The following is a 24,994-nucleotide window of genomic DNA, read 5'->3' on the forward strand; positions in this document are numbered from 1 at the left end:
CTACTTCTGGGTTGGGAGGTTTTATTTCTGGTCTTTTCTGCCTGGTGCGCATGCGTGTGACGAAATGATTTAGTAGGTCGATCTTGCCTTTCACTAAGGCTGAAGTAGGGGATCTTGGGCTTAAAAAGGTTGGTGACCACTAGTTTAACTAATAGTCAAGGTTGTGGAGAAAATGGTGTTGCTGTAATCAGTCAAATGATGGTGTGTCTATATTAACGTTTATAAACTTTCATCATGATGCCCTTTGTTTGAATTAGTCAACTTTAACCCTTAAATCATATCTGTTCATTTTTCAGCAGCCTATGCACATTAACTGATAGATGGAAAGAGCTGTCAGGTAGAAAAAGTAACTGACTCAATAAAGTAACATCAACAGGACAATGCAGCACAATTTTGTACATAATTTTGTGAATAGATTAAGGAAAAAAATCTAGACATTTAACACTTTACATATTTATTTGAACTTGAATACAATAATTTTTTTTGTGCAAGAGTTCCTGTGGGAATAACAGCCTGCATAAAGACATAAATTTACTTGAGTTAAAGCAGTTTATATAAATGTTGATCTGTGACTATGAATATCAACACTGAGTGGCATAAATGCCAATCCATGAAAATGACTCAATGAGACATTCTCATTTTTCATAATGTTGCAAGAAACACTAAAGTGCAATAGTCCTTAAGCACAATGGCAAAATTGTGGCCCACGTGCTTGTTGTGCCCCAATTTATGAATACAAGCCTCGAGTTTTATGGCAACTTTTGTTGGCTAAAACACCACAAAGTAAATTTGGGAGCATCCCTGCTACATATACTAATTCCCCCACTGTTTGCAAATAAAGTTAATTGAATTAAAATTGTGCAATATAATAAGTGATACAAATCATGATACAACAGTAGTTATACAGAATTTAAACTTTACCCATTTACATTCTTAAAAATAGACATCTTTATATACCAACTTTCCTCCCTTAACTTAGCACCACAGGATTTTTTAGTACAAAGTTTTCAAGCCTAAAAGCTATATTTACCTGAAATAATCTTTGACTGAACTTTGGAAGAATGAGGAATTATGGCCATTTACAATACACAATTAAGAAAGTCAGAAAGATTAAATGCTTAAGATTTACAACACTATCAGCTATTTATATAAAAAGCAAACTACACTCACTTTATTACAGTTATCTAAATATAGATTTATCACAAAATCTTCAAAATTAAAACTGAAATATATAGATACATTGAGTCTTTTTGCTCACTTGCATCCAGTTTTCTAAAATTCATTCCAAATGGTGAAAGTAGAGGATAAAGTGGGTTTCTGAAAGTCTGGTTACTGCTGCTGTGAACCCTGTTATGAAAGAAAGAAAAAAATCAATACAGCAAGTTTAATTATCCTAAGGATAACTCTGTAATTGTATGTGAAGTGTTATACATAGACAGGGGTCAACATGACAAAGAAAACCTCTGAACATTATGAACTATTGATTCTACAGATTAGTTCCACATGTGCAAATTCATTCAATGGGTAGGTCACAGTACCATGATACACACACCTTATCAATTCCTCAGAAGAAAGCAGACCACTGACTATTCTCAGTATTTGTTATACACAGAAAGAAAATTGCTTTGCTGCCAGTTTAATAAAACCAGCAATGGTATTGGTGTAACAGAATAAAGAAATACGACTAATGCAAAGTACTTTTTCAGTGGAAGAGAAAATGGACTAATACTGAAAGGGTAAGTACAACAAAGGTAGAAAACAAATATATCGAGTAAAGCATCATACAAAAATTTGAGATTTTTTTTAGATCTATTGCAGTAGCTACTCAAGTGCCATTTTACCACTTCAGCCTGCAAAAGCAAAATAAGTTGGCTGCTGGAAATGCGAGAATAGAAAATAATGAAAATACTCAGCCAATATTGATGAACAGAGAAACAAGGTTAACATTTGCTTGATAGCCTTCCAAACAAATTGAGAATAACTTGTGTACTCAAAAAGCAATCTAAATTACACTATCTTCACTCTCATCCATAACGTGTGACATCAATTTCCACCTTATCCTTCATTTCTTAGCTTTGCCACTGCCAATTCCACCTCTCTAAATGCATGATTAACTGTCTAAATTTTAACATTCTAGTGTTTTTAACTTTACAAAATAAAGCTGCTTAAAATGAATCACGTAATAGCCACTGCCTTCTCTCCAGAAAAAGCATTTTAAAAATAAACAGAGGTATCTGATCACCTTAAATATCAACAGCAAAGACTTCAGTGACAACAAAGAATTGCTAATTATTGCTGTACTCTAACAATGAAAGAATCACTCAAGTTGACAACTATAATTCTATTGTATTCTTTTCCCTCGTATATTCTGAGACCATCAGCTATTAATACTTATTATTAAGTAAAAAGTATTAAGAGGTTAAAAACATTTGAGAACACAGATTATTTTAAATACTTACAGAGTTGCTACGTTTTCTTTTCCAGCAGTCTGGGTTAAGGCGTTTTTGTTCCTCCGCCAGAGCCTTGGCTTCCAATGTATAAATTCTCCTCTCTTCATTTTTCATCATTTTCCACTTGTCACCTAAAATTACACTGATGGCCCTATGTAACAAGTGCATTGTATTAGACCAAGATCATACATGCAAACTAATACCCAATTTACATTTCTCTGATTACACATGTAATCTGATCTTAAAATGTCTCACCACAAAATTAACCGTAATTGTTCATGCAAATAATTCTCCATTCATGCGAATTGTTGTAAGTAGAGCACAATAATTTCATTTAATGAAATTTGAGTTTGAATAAGAAGTACATTATAAATCTATCAAGTGTTGTCCTTTAACTGTTCTAAATTTTACTGTCATGTAGATACTATATCATGGCCATTATTCCAAATGAGCCAGTCGACCAGGGTAAGATCAATCTCAGTAAATAATGTCATGACATTCAAAAACAAAGAGTGGTCTTGAAAGTTGTAAAAGATCTGCCTGTGGGATCACTGCGAATTTCAGATGACCGGTACGTGTGGCACTGCAAAACACGCTGTTTTAAAAAAGCATCAATCCAAAAGCAAAACTGAGGAGTCTACATTGCATTCTACATGAGGTAAAATTTAATTTTGTTCAGAATCTAATACAGTGCAGTCTCATCTGAGCATATTAATAAAGGCAAAATCAAACTCGTTTGTTGAGAGATACTTTAACAGATTGCCAAGAATTTAACTGGAGTTTTTAATCAGCTGTTCTGTCACAACCCAGATGCTTGCACTCCTTAATGTAAAACAGACTTTTTAAAAAAAAATTGGTTTGAATACAAAGGAACTCTACAAACCTCAAAGAATTCAATCATTTCAACTCAACTTCATTCACATTCTACTGATTCCTTAACTAGAAATGGTATAATTTGCCCCAAACACCAATTATCCAATTTATTTATTTGTTCTATTTATTCTTCAATTATATTAGCTGTTTAATACCAACGACAGACAAAAAAAGCCTCAACAAGTTACGAAACAACAGCTGCTAATACAACAGTACTAAGTGATATTATAAAAGGCACTCTCGTGACCTCTTGTGGTAGAATGTTTGTTTAAATGTATGCTCGTTGGAAGCCATTAATGTCAGAGTTACAAAGTTCATCAAAAGAAATTAGGAGGCTTTTCATCCTTTTACTTACAAGCATTCTCCAGTTATCTAGGCACTATTTCCTCAATGTGGGTTTAAGAGCCAACTTGATGCTTGGTGAGCAAATCAATTAGGATAGTAGATTAAGATGTTCTATGAATTGTCAAAAATCACAGAATATTTGAATTATCTTGACCTGAAACTGCTTGTAATATTCTCTCTAATGCTGCGGGGGCAGAAGAATAAATTATATTTGTTGAAATATACATATAACTTTCCACCCTTAGAGCTGGCATTATGTAGTGCAAACTATTGCCCAATGCATTCTCAAAACAAGCTTTAAAAAACGGACCAAAATAGTAAACCTTCCTCTCCCCAGTGTGTGATCTACTAAGTCTTGTGTTGGATCTTTTAATAACTGAACTAGCTGAATTTTATGCTTTAATTATGCTTGACAATCATCTTGTAAAGTGGTGAAAATTTCTTAAACCCATGACAAATTAAATGATTTGCAATATAATTGTTTTCTATTATTGTGAGCATTAGTAGTTGTGAATTGATCATTGTAGTAAGTGCTGTGCAGATTACAATTACAATCATATAATTACAGGAGTGCCTTTGAATGTAGAGTCAGCCCCAAGGGATGTTCTGCCATCTTTAAAAGATATCCAAAACAATACAAATCCAGAGTTGGAATAGTGGCTCCCAACTGCTGGATGAAATGGCTCTAAATTCTCCTATTATACTATATAAAACTGCCCTCAACTGCTAACCCTCATTTGCTTTTTGTATTAATTTCCTTTACAAATGGGGAATAAAACTAAGTTCACAGTATCTGACAATTCTGCTAACTGAACCAATTTTATGTTAAGAAACAGTTCAGTGATGGATGATCCAAAAAATAAGAATCTGGTACAATTTCCAGAGCTTGATGTAAGATACTTGTGTGATCTACAATAATCAGTTGTTTAATATGAGAATTGGTCCTCCACTATTTAGAGCTCACTGTTTTACAATATGATAGGTAAAAATGTCATGCACTTCCTATAATAGTTAGTTGGAAAAGAATGGGAAAATACATTATATCTGCTTAACTACTGACTTTGATTTAAAAAAAATGGCAAAATACCCCATATACTTTTATTTTAAAATGTTAACATTTTAATGTTACTAATTACCATTATCTTTTGCTATTGAGAATAAATAACAAAATTGGATGCAATACTTTTTTTTTCTTTCTCAGAAGTCCTTGATCCCAAATACAGCAATCCTTAGCCTGCTCTGGAATCTTGAACACAACTGCACCTGGTTCAATTCAGTATTATACTACTGCAGCACTGTTAGCACTTAAGGAAAGAAGAATCTTACTAGAGGAAGTAGTGAAATTATAATATTTAAAAGATATTTAACAGGAAAAGTTTATTGAGGGATATGTACCAAATGCAGGCAAATGGGAGAAGCTCAGCATGATCAAGTTGGGCCAAAGGGCCTGTTTTTGCGCTGTGTGATTATTCAACTTCCAAGTAGGGTAAGAATTTTTCAAATAACTGAGCCTGTATACTGGCAAATTATGAGTCCAGCTCAAAATGTTACAGTCTCCTTTTGATACATCTTTCAGCATCTCTTCTGCCAAGAAATCTTTCCTAATATGGATGGCATCTTAAAAATGTACCGTGTTTACATTTGAAGTTTAATTGCACGTATTCTTGGCAAATAAAGTATTCTGCTGCATCTTCATAAAAAAAGCATAGATTAATTTGTTTCTAATTCTGTGACATGGCAGGGTGATTTCAAATGCTTCTACTTGCTTTAAATGGCTCTGCTCTACCAAAGAAATATGATGATTCATTTCTGTATCTTGGCCTTCTGATTATTATTCAAATGTTTTATTATTCACTTCAAACTACAATTTGAAGGTACAGTTCAAACCAAGTACTATGCCTTAAAGTACATAAAGCTAACTGACTAGGACCCAACTGTCAGCCCATGTACTTGAATGAGTACTAGGACCATTACTGGCTGACGTGTTTATAAATAATAAGGTTGTCTTCATATGAAGGGATCTCCAGATCTGCAGGTGTTAACAAAATAGGAGCCGAGACTAATGATAAGATTCAGTGCACATATAATCAAACCATTGTAAATGTGTTGGGCTTAAAAACCAGAAAGCTGGAAGGTGTAGATTAATGTGCAGTATCATCTCAAAAGTTGCAAATCATTAGATATCCAGGAATAGAATTTCAGGATGTATATTGTATACATTTCTGATATTAAATGTACCTATTAATATAAACCAACTGGGAACATCAGATGGTTTCCCCAGATTCTACGGAAAGCCGATACAGCTGCAGATACCATATACAGATATTATACAAAGTGACCTCAGTGATAGCTCATCTTAATTATCAAGCTCTGTAACATAATTGGGAAAAGTACATCATATTTTACGAGAAATCAGGAAAGGAGTGAGAGATAACTTTTAGGACGGTAAGGTACCTTGTGTGTATAAAATTTGGATTACTAATGTAATATCCCTAATATTCTGCCTTTTCACAAAATTAATTACAGGTAAATGCCAATGTTGGAAGTAATAAAATGTTTGATTTTCTCAACCCCAGGATACTTCAGAGTATGGACTGCGTGAAGCTGTGTATATTACTAGAAAGTAATGCAAGGGAGAGGATAACTTGCATCATTGTTAGAATACAGTAAAAAATTAAAACTTTCAAGGAATGGCTGTGCGCCTTATAAAGGTCTTAAGGTTTCCTTGATAAGAACTAAAGGCAATCTTCTCTACACAAAGATAAAGCAGGCAAACTTCATTCCTCTGTGGGACTAACTGGTCAAGAGAATTTAAGAAAAAATGAGTAAATCAGAAACTCTGGGTCCACAAATGGAGCTAAAAGCATAAATCTGAATGTCCTTATCTACTGTGTTCTGTTTCTCCATAAGTTGTGCTCTACCAGTATTTTACTGAGAAATAGCATTGAAGTCCATTGAAGAACCATTTATCCTCTGTATCCCATTTTTAAAAAAACTCATAAATGCCTGTAAAAACTGCAGGCAAGTTACAAGGGCAGTAAATGGTAATCAGATTATTTAGTGCCAGGCAAGAATCTTCGAATTTGGTAATGATCTTTGCAACCTTAGTACCTAGAACAGCATAGAAAAATATAGCACAGAAACAAGCACAGTGTCTGGGTCGATCACAATGTCACTCGAACTAATCCATCTACCTGCACGTGGTGCACATTCCTCTATTCACTACTTGTGTGTGTGTACCTTAAATCTGCTTTGACCACCTCCCCTGGAAGTGCAGTCCAGGCATCTACCACTCCATGTTAAAAATTGTTCCTTCTCAACATTCTGATATGAGAATGATCCTGGAAATGAAAGTCAATTTATGAGGAGCGTTTGATGGCTCTGGATCTGTACTCGCTGGAGTTTAGAAGAATTGGGGGGGGGGGGGGGGGGTAAGAGGTTGATCTCAATGAAACTTGTCAAATATTGAAAGACCTAAATAGAGTGCACGTTCAAAGGATGTTTTCGATAGTGAGAGAATCTAGGACTATAAGGCAAAGCCTCAGAATATAAAGGACATCACTGTAGAACAGAGATGAGCAGGAATTTCTTTAGCCACAAGGTGGTGAATCCATGGAATTATTGCCATGGACAGCTGTAGAGACCAAGTCATTCTGTAAATGTAAAGCAAATATTCTATAAGCAAGTTCTTTATTAGTAAGGGTATCAAAGGTGATGGGGAGAAATCAGGAGAATGATGCAGGATAATAAATCAGCCATGATAAAATAATGGTGGTGCATACTTGTTGAACTGAATGACCTAATTCTGCTCACTTGTCTTATAGTCTCACATTTAAACCCATGTTCTATCATTTGACATTTCCACTCGTGGGAGACGAAGGGGGGGGGAGAGAGGAATAACAATCCTATCTGTGGCTCTCATGATTATTTACTTATTTAGTAATACAATGTAGAGCACATCCTTACGACCCTTCAAGCCACACCGCCCCAGTCACCCCTGACAAACCCAATTAACCCTCAACTAATCATGGGATAATTTACAATGACCAATTAACCTAGCTGGTACATCTTTGGACTCTAGGAGAAAACAAGAGAACCTGGGGAAAACTCACATAGAAGAGGCACAGACTCCTTACAGAGACAGCACTGAAATTGAACTCTGAACGTCCCGAGCTGTAACAGCATTGCACTAAGTTGTTCCTCGACATCAAACAATCTGGTCAAAATAATTCAAATCTGCCCAATCTCTCAATTAAGACATACTAATCTAGACAATTTTCAGAGCTTCCTCACTAAAGCTTATGCATACTTCCTATAGTATGGCACATACAATATTCTAACTACGGCCTGACAAAATTTATTACATATCTATGTGACATTCCTATTTTATACTCAATGTCCAAACCAATAAAGGCAAGCATGCCAGGCATTACCTTTACCACCCTGTCTGCTTGTGTTGCTACTGTCAGGCAGGTACAGACTTGCATTCCAAGATCTTGTTTATCATAGCTCTTGAGTCTTTCCATTTAACTGTATACTTCCCTCACGCATTTAATGATCCAAAATGCAACGACTCACACCTGTTAGGATTAAGTTTCATCTGCTCAAATTCCTAACTGATCTCTGTCCTGTGAATAATCCTTTTCTCTATCTTTTAGCTTAGAAACTTTACATAGATCACTTGCCCACATTAACACCTCACTTTAAAAAGAAGTATTTATAGACAGTAAACAATAGGTGCAGAAGTAGACCATTTGGCCCTTCGAGCCTGCACCGCAATTTTGAGATCATGGCTGATCAACTACTATCAGTACCCGGTTCCTGCCTTGTCCCCATACCCCTTGATTCCCCTATCCATAAGATACCTATCTAGCTCCTTCTTGAAAGCATCCAGAGAATTGGCCTCCACTACCTTCCGAGGCAGTGCATTCCAGACCCCCACAACTCTCTGGGAGAAGAAGTTCTTCCTTAACTCTGTCCTAAATGACCTACCCCTTATTCTCAAACCATGCCCTCTGGTACTGGACTCTCCCAGCATCTGGAACATATTTCCTGCCTCTATCTTGTCCAATCCCTTAATAATCCTATATGATTCAATCAGATCCCCTCTCAATCTTCTTAATTCCAGCGTGTACAAGCCCAGTCTCTCTAACCTCTCTGCGTAAGACAGTCCAGACATCCCAGGAATTAACCTCGTGAATCTACGCTGCACTTCCTCTACAGCCAGGATGTCCTTCCTTAACCCTGGAGACCAAAACTGTACACAATACTCCAGGTGTGGTCTCACCAGGGCTCAGTACAAATGCAAGAGGATTTCCTTGCTCTTGTACTCAATTCCCTTTGTAAAAAAGGCCAACATTCCATTAGCCTTCTTCACTGCCTGCTGCACTTGCTCATTCACCTTCAGTGACTGATGAACAAGGACTCCTAGATCTCTTTGTATTTCTCCCTTACCTAACTCTACACCATTCAGATAATAATCTGCCTTCCTGTTCTTACTCCCAAAGTGGATAACCTCACACTTACTCACATTAAACGCCATCTGCCAAGTATCTGCCCACTCACCCAGCCTATCCAAGTCACCCTGAATTCTCCTAACATCCTATCACATGTCACACTGCCACCCAGCTTAGTATCATCAGCAAATTTGCTGATGTTATTTTCAATGCCTTCATCCAAATAGTTGACGTAAATGGTAAACAGCTGTGGTCCCAATACCGAGCCCTGTGGCACCCCACTAGTCACCACCTGCCATTCCGAGAAACACCCATTCACTGCTACCCTTTGCTTTCTATCTGCCAACCAGTTTTCTATCCATGTCAATGTCTTCCCCCCAATGACCTGAGCTTTGATTTTACCAACCAATCTCCTATGTGGGACCTTATCAAATGCCTTCTGAAAATCAAGGTACACTACATCCACTGGATCTCCCCCGTCTAACTCCCTGGTTACATCCTCGAAAAACTCCAACAGATTAGTCAAGCATGATTTACCCTTGGTAAATCCATGCTGGCTCAGCCCAATCCTATCACTGCTATCTAGATATGCCACTATTTCATCCTTAATAATGAACTCTAGCATCTTCCCCACCACCGATGTCAGACTGACAGGTCGATAGTTCTCTGTTTTCTCCCTCCCTCCTTTCTTAAAAAGTGGGATAACATTAGCCATTCTCCAATCCTCAGGAACTGATCCTGAATCTAAGGAACATTGGAAAATGATTACCAATGCATCCGCAATTTCCAGGGCCACCTCCTTTAGTACCCTAGGATGCAGACCATCTGGACCTGGGGACTTGTCAGCCTTCAGTCCCATCAGTCTTCTCATCACCGTTTCCTTCCTAATGTCAATCTGTTTCATTTCCTCTGTTACCCTATGTCCTTGGCCCATCCATACATCTGGGAGATTGCTTGTGTCTTCCTTAGTGAAAACAGATCTAAAGTACTCATTAAATTCTTCTGCCATTTCTCTGTTTCCCATAACAATTTCACCCAATTCATTCTTCAAGGGCCCAACATTGTTCTTAACTATCTTCTTTCTCTTCACATACCTAAAAAACCTTTTGCTATCTTCCTTTATATTCCTGGCTAGCTTGTGTTCGTACCTCATTTTTTCTCCCCGTATTGTCTTTTTAGTTAAGTTCTGTTGTTCCTTAAAAACTTCCCAATCATCTGTCCTCCCACTCACATTAGCTCTGTCATATTTACTTTTTTTTAAAATGCTATGCAATCTCTGACTTCCTTTGTCAACCACTGTGGCCCCTTCCCCCCCCTTTGAATCCTTCCTTCTCTGGGGGATGAACTGATTTTGCACCTTGTGCATTATTCCCAAAAATACCTGCCATTGCTGTTCCACCGTCTTTTCTGCTAGGCTATCCGTCCAGTCAACTTTGGCCAGCTCCTCCCTCATGGCTCCATAGTTTCTCCTGTTCATCTGCAACACTGACACCTCTGAGCTGCCCTTACCCTTCTCAAATTGCAGATAAAAACTTATCATATTGTGATCACTACCTCCTAATGGCTCCTTTACTGCAAGATCGCTTATCAAATCCTGTTAATTACATAACACTAAATCCAGAATAGTTTTGTCCCTGGTCGGCTCTCGTACAAGCCGTTCCAAGAATGCATCCCGTAAGCACTCTACAAACTCCCTATCCTGTGGTCCAGCACCAACCTGATTCTCCCAGTAGCGATTATTGTGCTGCTTGTGGGTTATTATTGTGGGTTAGTCATGTTCAAAATCCTGATGTGATTATAATTCCAAAAGGAGGTTTACAAACATAAAAATTAGAAGCAGGAGTAATCCTCTTGGTCCTTTTAAGCTTGTTCCATCAGTTAATAAGATTATTGCTCACTTAAGTGTAATCACTGTTACCCACTGGAAATCTTCACTTCTTTACCATCAAGTATCTAATTAGTTGGAACACAGAAAAGTGCAGATGCCAGATAAACAGTCTTCATTCATGTTGACATGTTAACTGCATTTCTCTTTCCAAATGGAGTATTCCCAGCATTTTCTCTTTGTATTCTAAATGCTGGAAATCTGATACAAAAGTGCTGTAACAACAACAATCTTGTGCCCAAACTAGTTAAGAAATTTAAAAAAAACTAATCGCTCCTATCTACACAATATCCATATCCCTCCATCTTCCTCACATTCATGTGCCTCTCAAAACATCTCTTGAAAGTCTCTAACGTATTTGCCTCTAACACCATACTAGGCAGCACATTCCAGACATCCACTACTCTGAGTAAAAAACCTACTGCGCACATTTCCTTTGAACCTATCCTCTCTCACGTTCAAAGTAGGTCCTCTGGTATTAGACTACACTGGGAAAAAGATACTGCCTGTCTACTCTATCTCTGCCTCTCAAAATCTTCTAAACTTCTATCAGATTTCCCTTAAGCCTCTGCTGCTCCAAAGAAAACAACCCAAGTTTGTCCAACCTCTCACGTTAGTACATGCCCTCTGAACCAAGCAGCATTCTGATAATCGCTCCTGCACCTTCACCAATCTTCCTTTAGTGGAGCAACTAAGTTGCAATAATCTCGTGACTTGAACTCAATGCTTCGACTAATAAAAACAAGCATTCCATAAGCCTTCTTAACTACGTGTACCCACTTTCATGGAGTTATGAACTTGGACCCCAAGATCTCACCACTCAGCAACACTGTTAGGGTCTTCCCCATAACAGTGTACTGTCTCCTTGCACCCAAGGTGCAACACTTCACATTTATCTGGGTTAAACTCCATCTGCCATTTTTTTGTCCATACCTGCAACTGCTCTATTATCACACTGTATTCTGTACCTTCTGATGAGGCATCTCTGACCTGATATTAACTCTAGTTCTCTCCCCTCAGATGCTGCCTAACCCATGTAGCTCTGGCACTCAAAAATCCTTCTGTCTTTGCCTAAAATATCACAGCCTTTTGAGAATGAGTTTTCCAAAGATTCACCAGCATAAGAGATTCATCTCTCCAAATATCCTATTCACAGGGGATCCCTGCAGGGCACAGTATCAAACACTAATACATTCTGGCATTCTTGGTCCTGAAGTCCTAGCACAGGGATACTTACTACAGACATCACACTGGAGTGCCAGAAACCTAGCATAAACCCTGCTCTCCATGGTACTGCTTCTGGCCAGATGCCTCTGTGAATTCCTACCCTCGCAGCTGGCATTCTCACAGCAATGAATCATCACCCACAACTCAGTGTGAAGAGGCTATCGGTGCAGGTTGGGGTTGGGTAAGTCCAGGCAAGTGATGTGGTCACTCAGCCCTGATTGGGTTGCATGCTGGCCAGCACAGTAAGTGCAGACTGTTGCTGACAACCAGCAACACTGGCTCCATGTACTGACCAAACACCCACACCCTACAGTTTTTCTCAACACCTCCAGCTGAATGTGATGGAAACTGCTGTTGGCCAGTATCAAGACTTCTATGTGGTAACAACCTTCAACAATAGTCAGTCCCCACTGTGCTTCTTACCATAAAGAACCTAGTGAAATTTCAATACTATATTGTAAGAGTTGTGAAGCATACAAAGAGGGGGAAGACAGGAACTTTTCACAGCTCCACAACCGCACTTTACCTGAATAGTACATGCTTCACTAAATACCTTATTTGCCACTTCAAATGGCTATCTTTTGAGGTTTCCATATATTCTCCCCACAACTTACTTTCTAACTTCTGTGTCAATAAACTAAGCGACCTATCAATAGGAATGTTTTCAATGAGTGCAAAAAAATTTACAAAGATGTTCTTGAGACTTGAGGACCTACCAGAACTTGATAGGGAACGGCTGAATGGGGTAGGACCTTATTCCCTGAAATGTAGAAGAATGAGGGGAGATCTTGTACAGGTATACAAAATTATAGGCATAATAGGGTAAATAAATACAATAACACACACAAAATGCTGGTGGAACACAGCAGGCCAGGCAGCATCTATAGGGAGAAGCGCTGTCGATGTTTTGGGCTAAGACCCTTCGTCAGGACTAATAGAAAGGAAAGATAGTAAGAGATTTGAAAGTAGTGGGGGGAGGGGGAAATGCGAAATGATAAGAGAAGACCGGAGGGGGTGGGATGAAGCTAAGAGCTGGAAAGGTGATTGGCGAAAGTGATACAGAGCTAGAGAAGGGAAAGGATCATGGGACGGGAGAAAGAAAGGCGGGGGGGGGGGGAAGCACTGGGGGAGATTGGAACAGGCAAACAACTAAATATGTCGGGCCTCCTGTCCCTTGACAGCGCTTCTCCCTATAGATGCTGCCTGGCCTGCTGTGTTCCACCAGCATTTTGTGTGTGTTGTTGTTTGAATTTCCAGCATCTGCAGATTTCCTCATGTTTGCTAAATAAATACAAGCTTTTTTCTTGAGGCTTAGTGAGACTAATCTAGATGTCATAGGTTTAGGGTGAAAGGTGAAATATTTCAGGGGAACCTGAGGGAGAACAAGTTCACTCAGAGAACAAACCACCAGCAGAGGTGGTGGGTGCAGGTTCAATTGCAGCACTTAAGAGAAGTTTGGATAGACACATGGATGAGAAGTCCATGGTCCAGCACAGATAGATGGGTCTATCCATCTACATCTGTGTCTTCACTCACACCATTTAACTAAATTACATGAAATTAAGGACCAGCACCAATCCCTAAGACAAACCACTCAACCTGTCCCACCAAACAAAAAAAAAACATTTACGCTCACTCTTCTGTGAACCAGCCAATCTTCTATCCATGCCAACACGCTACTTCCTACCCCTTGAGTGTTCATTTATCATTACAACGTGGCACCTCTTTCTGAAGATTTCATCACAGTACAATGCACCACTTCCCCCCTATTCACAGAATGTTACTTCTTCCAAAGACTTCAATAAATTAGTCAAACATTATCTCCCTTCCACAAAACCACCCTGGTTTTGCCAGATTATTTTGATATTATTAAGTGCATTACATTTTCCCATGACTAATTTTCAGCAAGTTAGGCAGCACCTATGGAGGAAAATAAAAAGCTAATGTTTCGGGCTGAGACCCATCATCAGCACTGGAAAGGAAGGAGGTAGGAGCCAGATTAAGAAGCTAGGGGGAAGGGAAGGTGATATGTCAGACCAAGTGACTGGGGATGAAGCTAGGAGGAGGAGCTAGGTGGAAGAGGTAAAAAAAGAAAGAATCTGATTGGATAGGACAGTGGACCATGGGAAAAAAAGTAGGGGCACTAGAGGGAGGTGATAGGCAGATGAGAAAGGGCATAAGGGTAATCAGAATGAGGAACAAGGAAGAGAGAAGGAGGGAGGGGGAGAAATTACCCGAATTTAGAGAAATTGATATTCAAACTGGAGGCTACCCAGACGGAATATGAGTAGCTACTGGGAGATCCTGCCTTTTGCGTCAGAAAGAGTGAAGGTGCTCGACAAAGTGGTCCTCCAATCTGCGTCAGATCTCAGAAATGTACAGGATGCAGCACCGGAAGCTTTGGATACAAGACGACCCTGACAGACTCATGGGTGTATCACCTCACAAGGAAGAACTGTGGGGCCCTGAACGGTGGTATGAGAGGAGGTGTGGTATGTCGTGGTCATCCATAGTATCCGGTGTGGCTTCCTTTACATCGGTGAGACCAGACATAGATTGGGGAACCGCTTTGTCAATTACCTTCACTATGTCTGCCACAAGACACAGGATCTCCTGGTGGCTACCCATTTCCGTTCAACTTCCCATTCTGACACATCTTTCCATGACTGCCTCTACTGCCATGATGAGGACAAGCTCAAAATGGAGGAGGACCACCTCATTTCCAATCTGGGTAGCCTCCAACCTGATGGGATGAACATTGATTTTCTATAAATTCTGGTAATTTATGCCCTTCCCTCCTCTCTTTTCCCATTCCCCATTCTAGTCACCCTCTCATCTCTTCTCACTTGCTCATCATCTCCCTCTGGTTACTCTTCTCACCCTTCTTCCATGGTGCACAGTCCTCTATCAGATTCCTTCTCTTTCAACCCTTTACTTCTTCCACCTATCCCCTCCCAGCTTTTTACTTCATTACCTCACCTGTTCTCACCTATCACCTACCAGCTTGTACTCCTTCCCTTCAGACCTTAGGAGCAGAATCAGACCATTTGGCCCATTGAGTCCGTTCCACCATTTCATCATGGCTGATCCATTTTCCCCTCAGCCCCAATATCCCTTCATGCCCTGATTAATGAAGAATCTATCAACCTCTGCCTTAAATATACCCAACGACTTGGCCTCCACAGCTGCCCGTGGTAACGGATTCCACAGATTCACTACTCTCTGGCTAAAGAAATTCATCTTCATCACTGTTCTAAAAGGACATCCCTCTATTCTGAGGCAGTGTCCCCTCGTCTTAGACTCCCCCACCATAAGAAATGTCCTTTCCAAATCCACTCTATCAAGGCCTTTTAACATTCAATAGGCTTCAATGATGTCACCATTCTGAACTCCAGTGAGTAGAGGCCCAGAGCCATCAAACACTTCTCATATGACAAACTTTTTAATCTCAGAATCATTTTCGTAAACCTCCTTTGAATCCTCTTCAACATCAGCATATCATTTCTTAGATAAGGGCCTAAAACTGCTCATAATACTCCAAATGAGGCCACATCAGTACCTTATAAAGCCTCAATTTTGCATCCTTGTTTTTATATTCCAGTCCTCTTTAAAAATGAATACTAACATTGCTCACCACCTGCATTAACTTATATGGAATCCTGCACGAGGGCACCCAAGTGTATTTGCACCTCAGATTTTTGAATTCTCTCCATTTAGAAAATAGTTTATGCTTTTATTTCTTCTACCAAAGTGCGTGACCATACACTTCCCGACACTATTATTCCATCTGCCATTCCTTTGCCCATTCTCCAAATCTGTCTAAGTCTTTCTGTAGCCTCTCTACTTCCTCAAAACCATCTGCCCCTCCTATCTTCATATCGTCTGCAAACTTGGCCACAAAGCCATTAATTCCAACATCCAAATCATTGGCATATAACGTAAAAGGAAGCAGTTCCAACACAGACTCCTGTGGAATACCATTACTCACTGGCAGCCAACCAGAAAAGGCTCCCTTTATCCCACGTTTTGCCTCCTGCAAATCAACTTACGCTCTATCCATGCTAGTATCTTTCTTGTATATCATGGGCTCTTAAATTGTTAAACAGCCTTATGTGTGGCACCTTCTCAAAGGCCTTCTGAAAATCCAAGTACTCCCCTCCCACCACTTTCATATTCTGGCTTCTTCCCCCTTCTTTTCCTGTCCTGATAAAGGGTCTCAGCCCAAAAAGCTGACTGTTTATTCCCCTCCATAGATGCTGCCTGGTTTGCTGAGTTCCTCCAGCATTTTGAATGCATTGCTTAAAATTTCCAGCACCTGCAGAATCTTTGTTTCTGTCTTTCTTCTATCAAATGGTGCCCTCACACAATTTGGGGAATTTTAGAGAACTAAAATCACCTTTCTCACTAGCCACACCTTTAAAGAACCAAGGATTGAGTCCATGAGGACCCTGATGCATCAGCCCACACTTCCATCAACCTAGTTGGTACTAAATCTCTGGTGTGGTTAATTTCCTGAGCTCTTCCTTCCTTTCCAAATCCTGATATTGAGATATTCCTGAGATATTTCTTAAGTCCTATATCAGAATCAGAATCAGACTTTAATCGCCAAATACCTGTACACATACAAGGAATTTACTTCCGTCTCTCTGCTCATAACAGATGATAAATATAAATGAAAATATAGATTATACATAATCTATATATATATATATATATATATATATATATATACATATACATAGTACAGATTGATGCCAAAAGTCTGTTTTGATTCACTTACTCCCTGCCTATCCATTGATTCCCTTTTATGGACTCACTGTTACAGGACCAACACTCTTCAGTTTGTTTCTAAATACAGTATTTAATCCTCATACAGGGATCAGAAGTGGAGACAGTGAGCAATTTCTAGTTCCTGGGTGTCAAAATCTCTGAGGATCTAACCTGGTGCTAACATATCGATGCAGCTATAAAGAAGGCAAAGCAGCGGCTATATTTCATTAGAAGAGATTTGGTTTGTCAACTAAAACACTCGAACACTTCTATAGATGTGCTGTAGAGAACATTCTGACAGGCTACATCACTGTCTGGTACAGGAGTCTACTGCACAGGACCGAAAGAAGCTGCAGAAAGTTGCAAAATTAGTCAACTCCCTCTTGGGTACTAGTCTTCTATATTAACATGTACTGGATTGTACTGCTGCTGCTAAGTTAAATTTCATGACACATGCCGGTGAAAATAAACCTGATACTGATTATATTTTTGATTGTTTTTTCCCTTCCTTATTAACCCTCAAGTTATTCTTCACTTTTGTTTTGATATATTCTGTCCAATCTTCTGACCTGCTTACACTTAAGCAAACTTCAGCATTAAAATTAGGTTAGTTTTTTTTTTGATAAGACAAATAAAATCTATGTGGAATAGAGAACAGTGCAAGTGATTGAAGTGGCAAATAAATATACAAGAGGGCAAAGGTTATCATGTTCTAGTAATGCTATACACCTGCCAGGCAACTCCATCCCATTGAGTTCCAGTTTATTTGCCAGATCAAGCTGTCTGTATTGTGAACCGGTAAATGCCAAAAGCTAAGAACAAGGATATATGATATAAGCTCGAGTGCACAATACAGAAAAGGGTACAAGAAGAGTCCGAAAGAAATATGGGTAGTTAGTTTGAAGTGATAGAGCAGGTTGAGAAGTTAATTGGATAGTGTACAAGACCAGTAAAGTCATTAAAAACTTGCTCAACCACAAATGGAGCACTGTGTCCAGTTCCAAGCACCATACCTCAGGAACAAAGTGAAGGCCTCAGAAAGAGTGCAGAAAATATTTATTAGAATGATTCCATGGATGAAGGATATTAATAATTTGGTTAGACTGGAAAAGGTACAGAAAGCTAGTAGAAAAGTATTTAAGTTATGAATGGTCTAGCCTGTGTAGGTTGGAACTGTTCCTGAAGTTGCAACATTACTGTGTAACACCATGGCATGACGCTAAAACAAAACTTACTTAATATTCTGAAAACTGAAAACCACAGCAGACACTGCATACCAAACCGTTAACAACATAACTGATTTTCAGAATTTACAAGATCAGAAAGCAGTATTTCTTCACAGGATCAGCACCAACGTTACAACTCTATGAATCCAATAAACACTCTGCAGATAACCAGATCTTAAAACAGATGACGTACAAATGGTTCATAAGGATAGCATTACTGAACAAAGTGTCTTCTGGAGCACAGCAGATCTGCAGGAATGTTTCATCAATAGCAGTCATCCCTCCTGGTCTTGGGAGAAGAGTCCATAAAGGTAGGAGAAAAAATGTCAAAACAGGATGTAGAAGATTGCAAGGAAATGGAGAAATGGAGGGGAAACTTTGCCATAAGAAACTTGCCACAAGAATACAATTTTCCATACCATTCTCTAAATGCTTTTTAATCAATTCTTTTGGAATTGTAATATCTCAAACATGATCCAAGTTCCCATATGAAAACTGAACTCAAAAAATATAGGAACTCTTTTCTATTTCAAGATAAACTAAGATAGTAACACAAAATTTAAAGATACAAATCAAATGTAGAGCAAGTGCAATAAATAATATAAAATAATTGCTATGGGACTACTACTTCATTAAGATTTACTATCTTTTATAATTAAAATCCACTTTTATTTAAACCAACCTGTTATCTTTTCCTGGGTACATCTGAGTGTATTCAACTCTGTACTTTTTGGCAAAGAGCATGAAGGCATTCATTGGTCTCTTGCATTTACTATTGGTGGGAGAAGTGGTACTTAATGTGCTTGCGGTCCCTGAGGTTAGACTTTTACTGGATTTATTATAATTACAAGGCAGATGTGGTGATTCAGAAGGCACAGAGCCTGTAATCCATTCAGACTTTTCACAATCCGGACTGCTGGCACTTGTCTGGGAAGCGCGACGCTGACGAGCCATACTGCTCAGAACGTATACAGCCGAGGAATCCAATGGTGTGAAATCGTAGCTATAAGAAATTAAAAGTAATGAACTTTTTTACTGATTATTTCCAGAAACCTTTAACTGCTTTAAAGAGTTTGCTGGAAAAAGTAACATACTGCTGAATTGTCATGCAAGAGTGTATATTAAACATATTATGCTTGTAAAACATTTCTTCATTGTTGCCATAATTTTGCACTTGTAACCCTAATATCCATTTGGACCATATTACGTTTGATCCTGCCTGCTAATTACACTATTCCCAAGGCTAAACTTACTCTTTGCAGCACTGCAGCTGTAATGATACTGGAGACCCTGTCCTCTATACAAGATGGAGCAGGCCTGAATGGTAAACAGACTACACATGGCACCCACTGAAATGATGTCCTTTTCACAGCTTGTGGCTTTCAGACTTTGAACTCCTATTAAATTTCTATAGCAAAGACATTTAAAAATAGACGTCAATATTTTTTTAAAATACTAACAAGTATTAGAAGTAAGTTAACAGAATAACAGCTTTCTCAGTAAATTTAAGTGCAATGAAATAACCAATATTAAACTATGAAGGGAAATACAAAAGACATTTAGCAGTCCTTACCAATTTACTCAATGTTGGCCTAAAGCTGAGGAACCAAATCCAAAATGAATTTGCACCTTGTTTGTGTGGACTCAATGCTAAGTCCAGCAACAGAGTACAAGATCTAACATAAAGTATAGCTTCTTTTAGCTTGTCCTGACATGGGTGCAGAAAAGCGCCAACACTGAGGTTAAGAACAAACTACAATGAGCTAGTGAGTTTACCAAAACAATCAGTCAATCTGGCCTCCTAGGAACAGCACTACTCTTGTAAGTTTGGCATATAGAAACTACATACTACCACCGATGATGGTACTTCTCCATTCCCATTCTCACCCTACATACAGTACAAAAAATTTCTGTATACCAAACAAATCCATTTAACAAAATGCATAGTTTTTATACATCTTTTGAAATCTTATGCATACCCTGTTTCACCCTTTTCCCACCTCTTAAGCATTATTCTCTTGTGCAACATTTCACAGATATGTAGAATTACCTGGAAGCATACTATTTGCTTATCCTGATGGCTGTAAAATCAATCTTTAAATTATGGGATGTTAAGAATCATAAAATCAATATTGGAATTGGTGTATTCTTTTCACATGTACTGAAACATAGTGAAAAGTTGTCCTTGCATACTGTTACACAGATCAAATCATTACACAGTGCATTGGGGTAGAATGAGGTAAAATAATAACAGTGCAGAATAAAATGTAACACCTACAGAGGAAGTATAGTCCAGGCATACAGTAAGTTGCAAGTCCATAACAAACCATATTATGAGTCCAGGTGCAACTAGGACTCATACTAGGGAACTATTTAAAAGCCTCATAACAGTCAGATTGAAGCTGCCCTTGAGCCTAGTGTTATGTGTCTATTTGCTTTTGTGTCCTCTGCCTGATGGGAGAGAGAATAGGAGAGAATGTCAGGGGTGGGTGGGGTCTTTTATTATGCTGATCGCTAACTGAGCCATGAAATATAGACAGAGTCCATTGAGGAAAGGCTGAATTTAATAACGAATTATGAACTTCGAAATAATACATTGGCCTACAGATGTGTCCAATAATTGACTGGGTTCAGAATATCTTTATTGGAAAACTTAAATTTAACACTGATGATTCTTGGTTGTCAAGTGAACTAATACAAAATAGGTTTAATAATAAATGTATTTACAGTAAGTTATCTGAAAGTGTAGGATCAGGCAAGACTAAATGAGAACAGGATCAAGGGGCTTCATATCCTTCCACCAAATACATTATTTCTGAACTCTGAAATCCTAATGGAAGTCCCAATAAAATAACTTATTTAAATTTAAATGTTATCCCCTAGTTTCATTCCCCAGGCGGTGTTAACATTCTGAAATTCCAAAGAAAGTATTTTATGGCTGAATTGATCCCATTAAAAGATCCAAAATGCATGAGAACATCCTGGGTTTTTTTTTGCAATTAAGAAACATTAAATTTTGTATACATTTCTTCATATTTGCATTATTTACACTCAAGATATCACATACTTTTTAACTAAGTACCTCCCTAGTTTACAGTATGTCCTTTTTCAAAAATTTCAGATCCATTATATTTAGAAACAATGCTACTTATAATAAAGTCAGTGAATAAATTTCTCATCACCTCCTAAATGTGTCAAAGACTCCTGAATCGTCAAAGTTGTTGGCATCTGGATGCCCGGGAGGTAGACAGACATCTCCAACTTCCATTTCATAACAAGGAATTCCATGATGAACCACCGTTAGACTGGGGTAAAAGGAAGACCATCCTGCATTTATTTAAAGAAAAAACAAATAATTGCATCCAGGTTTTAGCAAAAAAAACAAAGCATCTATATCACACATTCAGGAATCAATAAATTAAAATTGCAACAACACAGGTACATTTCTGACCTTTATTTTTCACATAGAAGGGGTGATCCAACCTGCACTCCACAGTCAATTTGCCATCCTGTGACTTGCCAGGATCGAATGTTAGTTTCAGCACAGAACGTCCAAAGGAAATGATTTCTGAGTGTCCCACTAACTTTAATCCTTCAGAACCGTATCTATTTTTCTGTAATATAAATTGTTTTCACCATAAATAGCCCATTCTGAACAATTCTTTTCAAATATCTTTCTTTTCATGAGACCATAGAACACAGAAGCAGAATTAGGCTATTTGGCCCATTGAGTCTGCCTTACCAATCCATATGGTTAATTTATTATCCATCCCAATTCCATTCTCCTGCCTCCTCCGTTATCTTTCATGCCCTTTAATAATCAATAACTTATTCATCTCTGTTTTAAATTCTCTATACCCAACGACTTGGCCTCACAGCCATCTATGGTAATGAATTCTACAGATTCACCATCCTCTGGCTAAAGAAATCCTTCTTCGTCTCTGTTCTAAAGGATGTCCCTCTATTCCGTGTCCTAAGGTCCTAGACCCCTACTATAGGAAATATCCTCTCATCTAGGCCTTTCAACATTCGATTGGTTTCAATGAGGTACTCCCCTCATTCTTCCAAAATCCAGCAAGTACAGGCCCAGCCATTAAACGCTTTTTATATGGTAACGCTTTCATTTCTGGAATAATTCTCATGAATCTCACCTGGACCCTCTCCAATGCTAGCACATCTTTCCTTAGATAAGGGGCCTAAAACTGCTCACAATACTCCAATTGCAGTCTGACCAATGCCTTATTTAGCCTCAGCATTACATTCTTGCTTTTATATTCTCGTCCTTTTTGAAAGGAATGCTAAAATTGCATCTGCCTTCATTGCCTCTGACTCAGCCTGCAAGCCTTCAGGGAATCCTGCACGAGAACTTCAAATTCCCTTTCCACCTCTGATTTATGAATTTTCTCCCATTTAGAAAATAGTCTACAACTTTATTCCATCTACCCAGGTCCATGACAATACACTTCCCAATATTCCATCTGTCACGTCTTTGCCCATTCTCCTAATCCAACTCTTTCTGTAGACTCCCTACTTCCTCAATACTACCTGCCGCTCCACCTATCTTCGTATTGCCTGCAACCTTGGCTATAAAACTATCAATTCTATCATCCAAATCATTGATACAATGTGAAAAGAAGCGGACCCAAGACAGATCCCTGCGGAACAGCACTAGCCGCTGGCAGCCAACCTGAAAAGCCTCTGTTTGCCCCACTCTTTGCCTCCTGCCAATCCTCTATCCATGTTAGTCTCTTTCCTGTAATACCATGGACTCTTATCTTGTTTAGCAGCCTTGTGTGCAGCACCTTGTCAAAGACTTTCTGAAAACCAAAGTAAATAACATTTACTGACCGTCATCCTGCTTGTTATTTCTTCAAAGAATTCCAACAGATTTGTCAGGCAAGATTTTCCTTTAAGGAAACCATGCTGACTTTCGCCTAGTTTATGATGCACCTCAAGGTACCCTGAAACCTTATCTTTAATAATGGACTCCAACATCTTCCCAACCACTGATATCAGGCTAACTGATATTTTTGTTTGCTCCTTCTATTTTTAAAGAGTGGACTGACATTTGCAATTTTCCAGTCCTCTGCAACCATTCCAGAATCTAGTGATTCTTGAAAGATCATTAATAGTGCCTACATAATCTCTTCAGCTCCACTTTCAGAACCCTGGATTGTAGTCCATCTAGTCCAGCTGACTTACCTACCTTCAGACCTTTCAGCAGCTCCAAACACCTTTTCTTTAGAAATAGCAGCAAGACTCACTTCTGCCCCCCAACACGTTCAAATTTCTGGCTGGTGTCTTCCACAGCGAAGACTGATGCAAAATACTTCTTAAGTTCATCCACCATTACTACCCCTCCAGCATAATTTTCCAGCAGTCCGATATCTACTCTCACCTCTCTTTCACTCTTTTATGTATCTCATTGCGGCATCTTTTCGTATCCTCTTTTATATTATTGTCTAGCTTAACTTCACATTTCATCTGTTCTCTCCTTATGACTTTTTAATTGCCTTCTGTTGGTTCTTAAAAGCTTCCTGATCTTTTAAAGGCCATAATTGAAAAGGCATCTACTTAAAGTGTCTTAATTGAATTTGCTCAGTCTTTAAAAGCTGATGATTTAAAACTTCGAAATGCAGCTCTTTAAGAAAGCTGATCTCTAAATGGATATGTACCTTGCCTTAATTAGTTTTTCATCAAGATGACAATTCTACCAATGTTGCAATATTAATGGTACATCATGTACATTTTTCTTCTTTTTTCGGGAAGATAGTATGTATTTTCTTGCATCACACACAAGGATTTTTATTTGAATGGATTAATTCACAGCAATTGAGATTACAATTTCCTGATTGGACCTAATTACTGGACGTACCCTACTTACTTTTATGCCCCACAAAGTATCAAACTCCCAGGAGATCATTGGTAAAAAATGTGAACTTATTAAAGTGTTTGCTGGAAATTAATTCAATTGAAAAAAATATTTCAGAGCAAAAAAGCATAAAATGGCCACCTTATGTGCATTGCCCTTTAAGATTTTTTTATCTTCAGCTGCTAGTTCCAATTTTGCAAATTCTTCAACATCAAGCCACTCTCTATTATCACCCTTATGGAAACGCAGACGTGTCCCTGTAACACACAGATTAACAGCAGCTTACAATGAAAAACTGCAGCTACTAAAATTATATTCAATACTCATTACATAATTTGTTCTATGAATATTTTAGCCTGAATAAATCAAAGTACATTCTTACCTTTCATGAAGCAGTTCCAAGCAGTTTGTGGCCATGAATTCGACCAACCAAGTTCATCATCATCTGACAGCGATGACATACAAAAGATATCTGACTCCGACTCACTACTCACCTGTAGCAAAATAAAGTATAAATGATTAATCATAAGCAAACAGAAAGATCAGACAAGCAATTGTTATTACGATGCATTCCCTCTTGCATTACAGAGGAGTTGCATTCTGAGAATACTATCCAAATCACAAGCTTCTGTAATGCTAACCTCTGTTTCACTATTGAATCCCATGTTACAAACTCAGATGTGTTCCTACAAGATGTTTCTCTTTCATATTAAGCCATTTTATCAGCAACAACAGTTACTTGCTGCCATTATTTCACAGCTGAGGCCAGCATTCCACTCAGCAGAGGGACAGGAATCATGAAAGAAACAAAAATTGTTGCCAGTTTTTATTTTTAGTTGCTCAGTGCTGCGGGACAATGAGATAGACATGTCGTTGCCAAGTCGTTTCGG

General features: G+C 38.5%; 1 protein-coding gene across 2 annotated transcripts in view; it reads right to left on the minus strand.

Moving 5' to 3' along the window:
* Positions 1-414: 414 nt before the first annotated feature.
* Positions 415-24,994, minus strand: part of hbp1 (HMG-box transcription factor 1) — a 47,054-nt gene continuing 22,474 nt past the window's right edge. The window contains exons 5-11 of one of the 2 annotated variants that reach the window (XM_059987493.1): positions 24,487-24,598; positions 24,246-24,361; positions 21,684-21,846; positions 21,415-21,559; positions 18,915-19,235; positions 2,460-2,601; positions 415-1,347 (exon numbers count right to left, since the gene is read on the minus strand). In XM_059987493.1, the coding sequence (XP_059843476.1) occupies positions 1,330-1,347; positions 2,460-2,601; positions 18,915-19,235; positions 21,415-21,559; positions 21,684-21,846; positions 24,246-24,361; positions 24,487-24,598 (1,017 nt within the window). In that variant the 3' untranslated portion in view covers positions 415-1,329. The remainder of the gene's footprint in view (positions 1,348-2,459; positions 2,602-18,914; positions 19,236-21,414; positions 21,560-21,683; positions 21,847-24,245; positions 24,362-24,486; positions 24,599-24,994) is intronic. The other variant, XM_059987494.1, reaches the window with a different exon arrangement.

This window comes from Hypanus sabinus, chromosome 13 (genome assembly GCF_030144855.1).
Source record: "Hypanus sabinus isolate sHypSab1 chromosome 13, sHypSab1.hap1, whole genome shotgun sequence".
Lineage (NCBI taxonomy): Eukaryota > Metazoa > Chordata > Chondrichthyes > Myliobatiformes > Dasyatidae > Hypanus > Hypanus sabinus.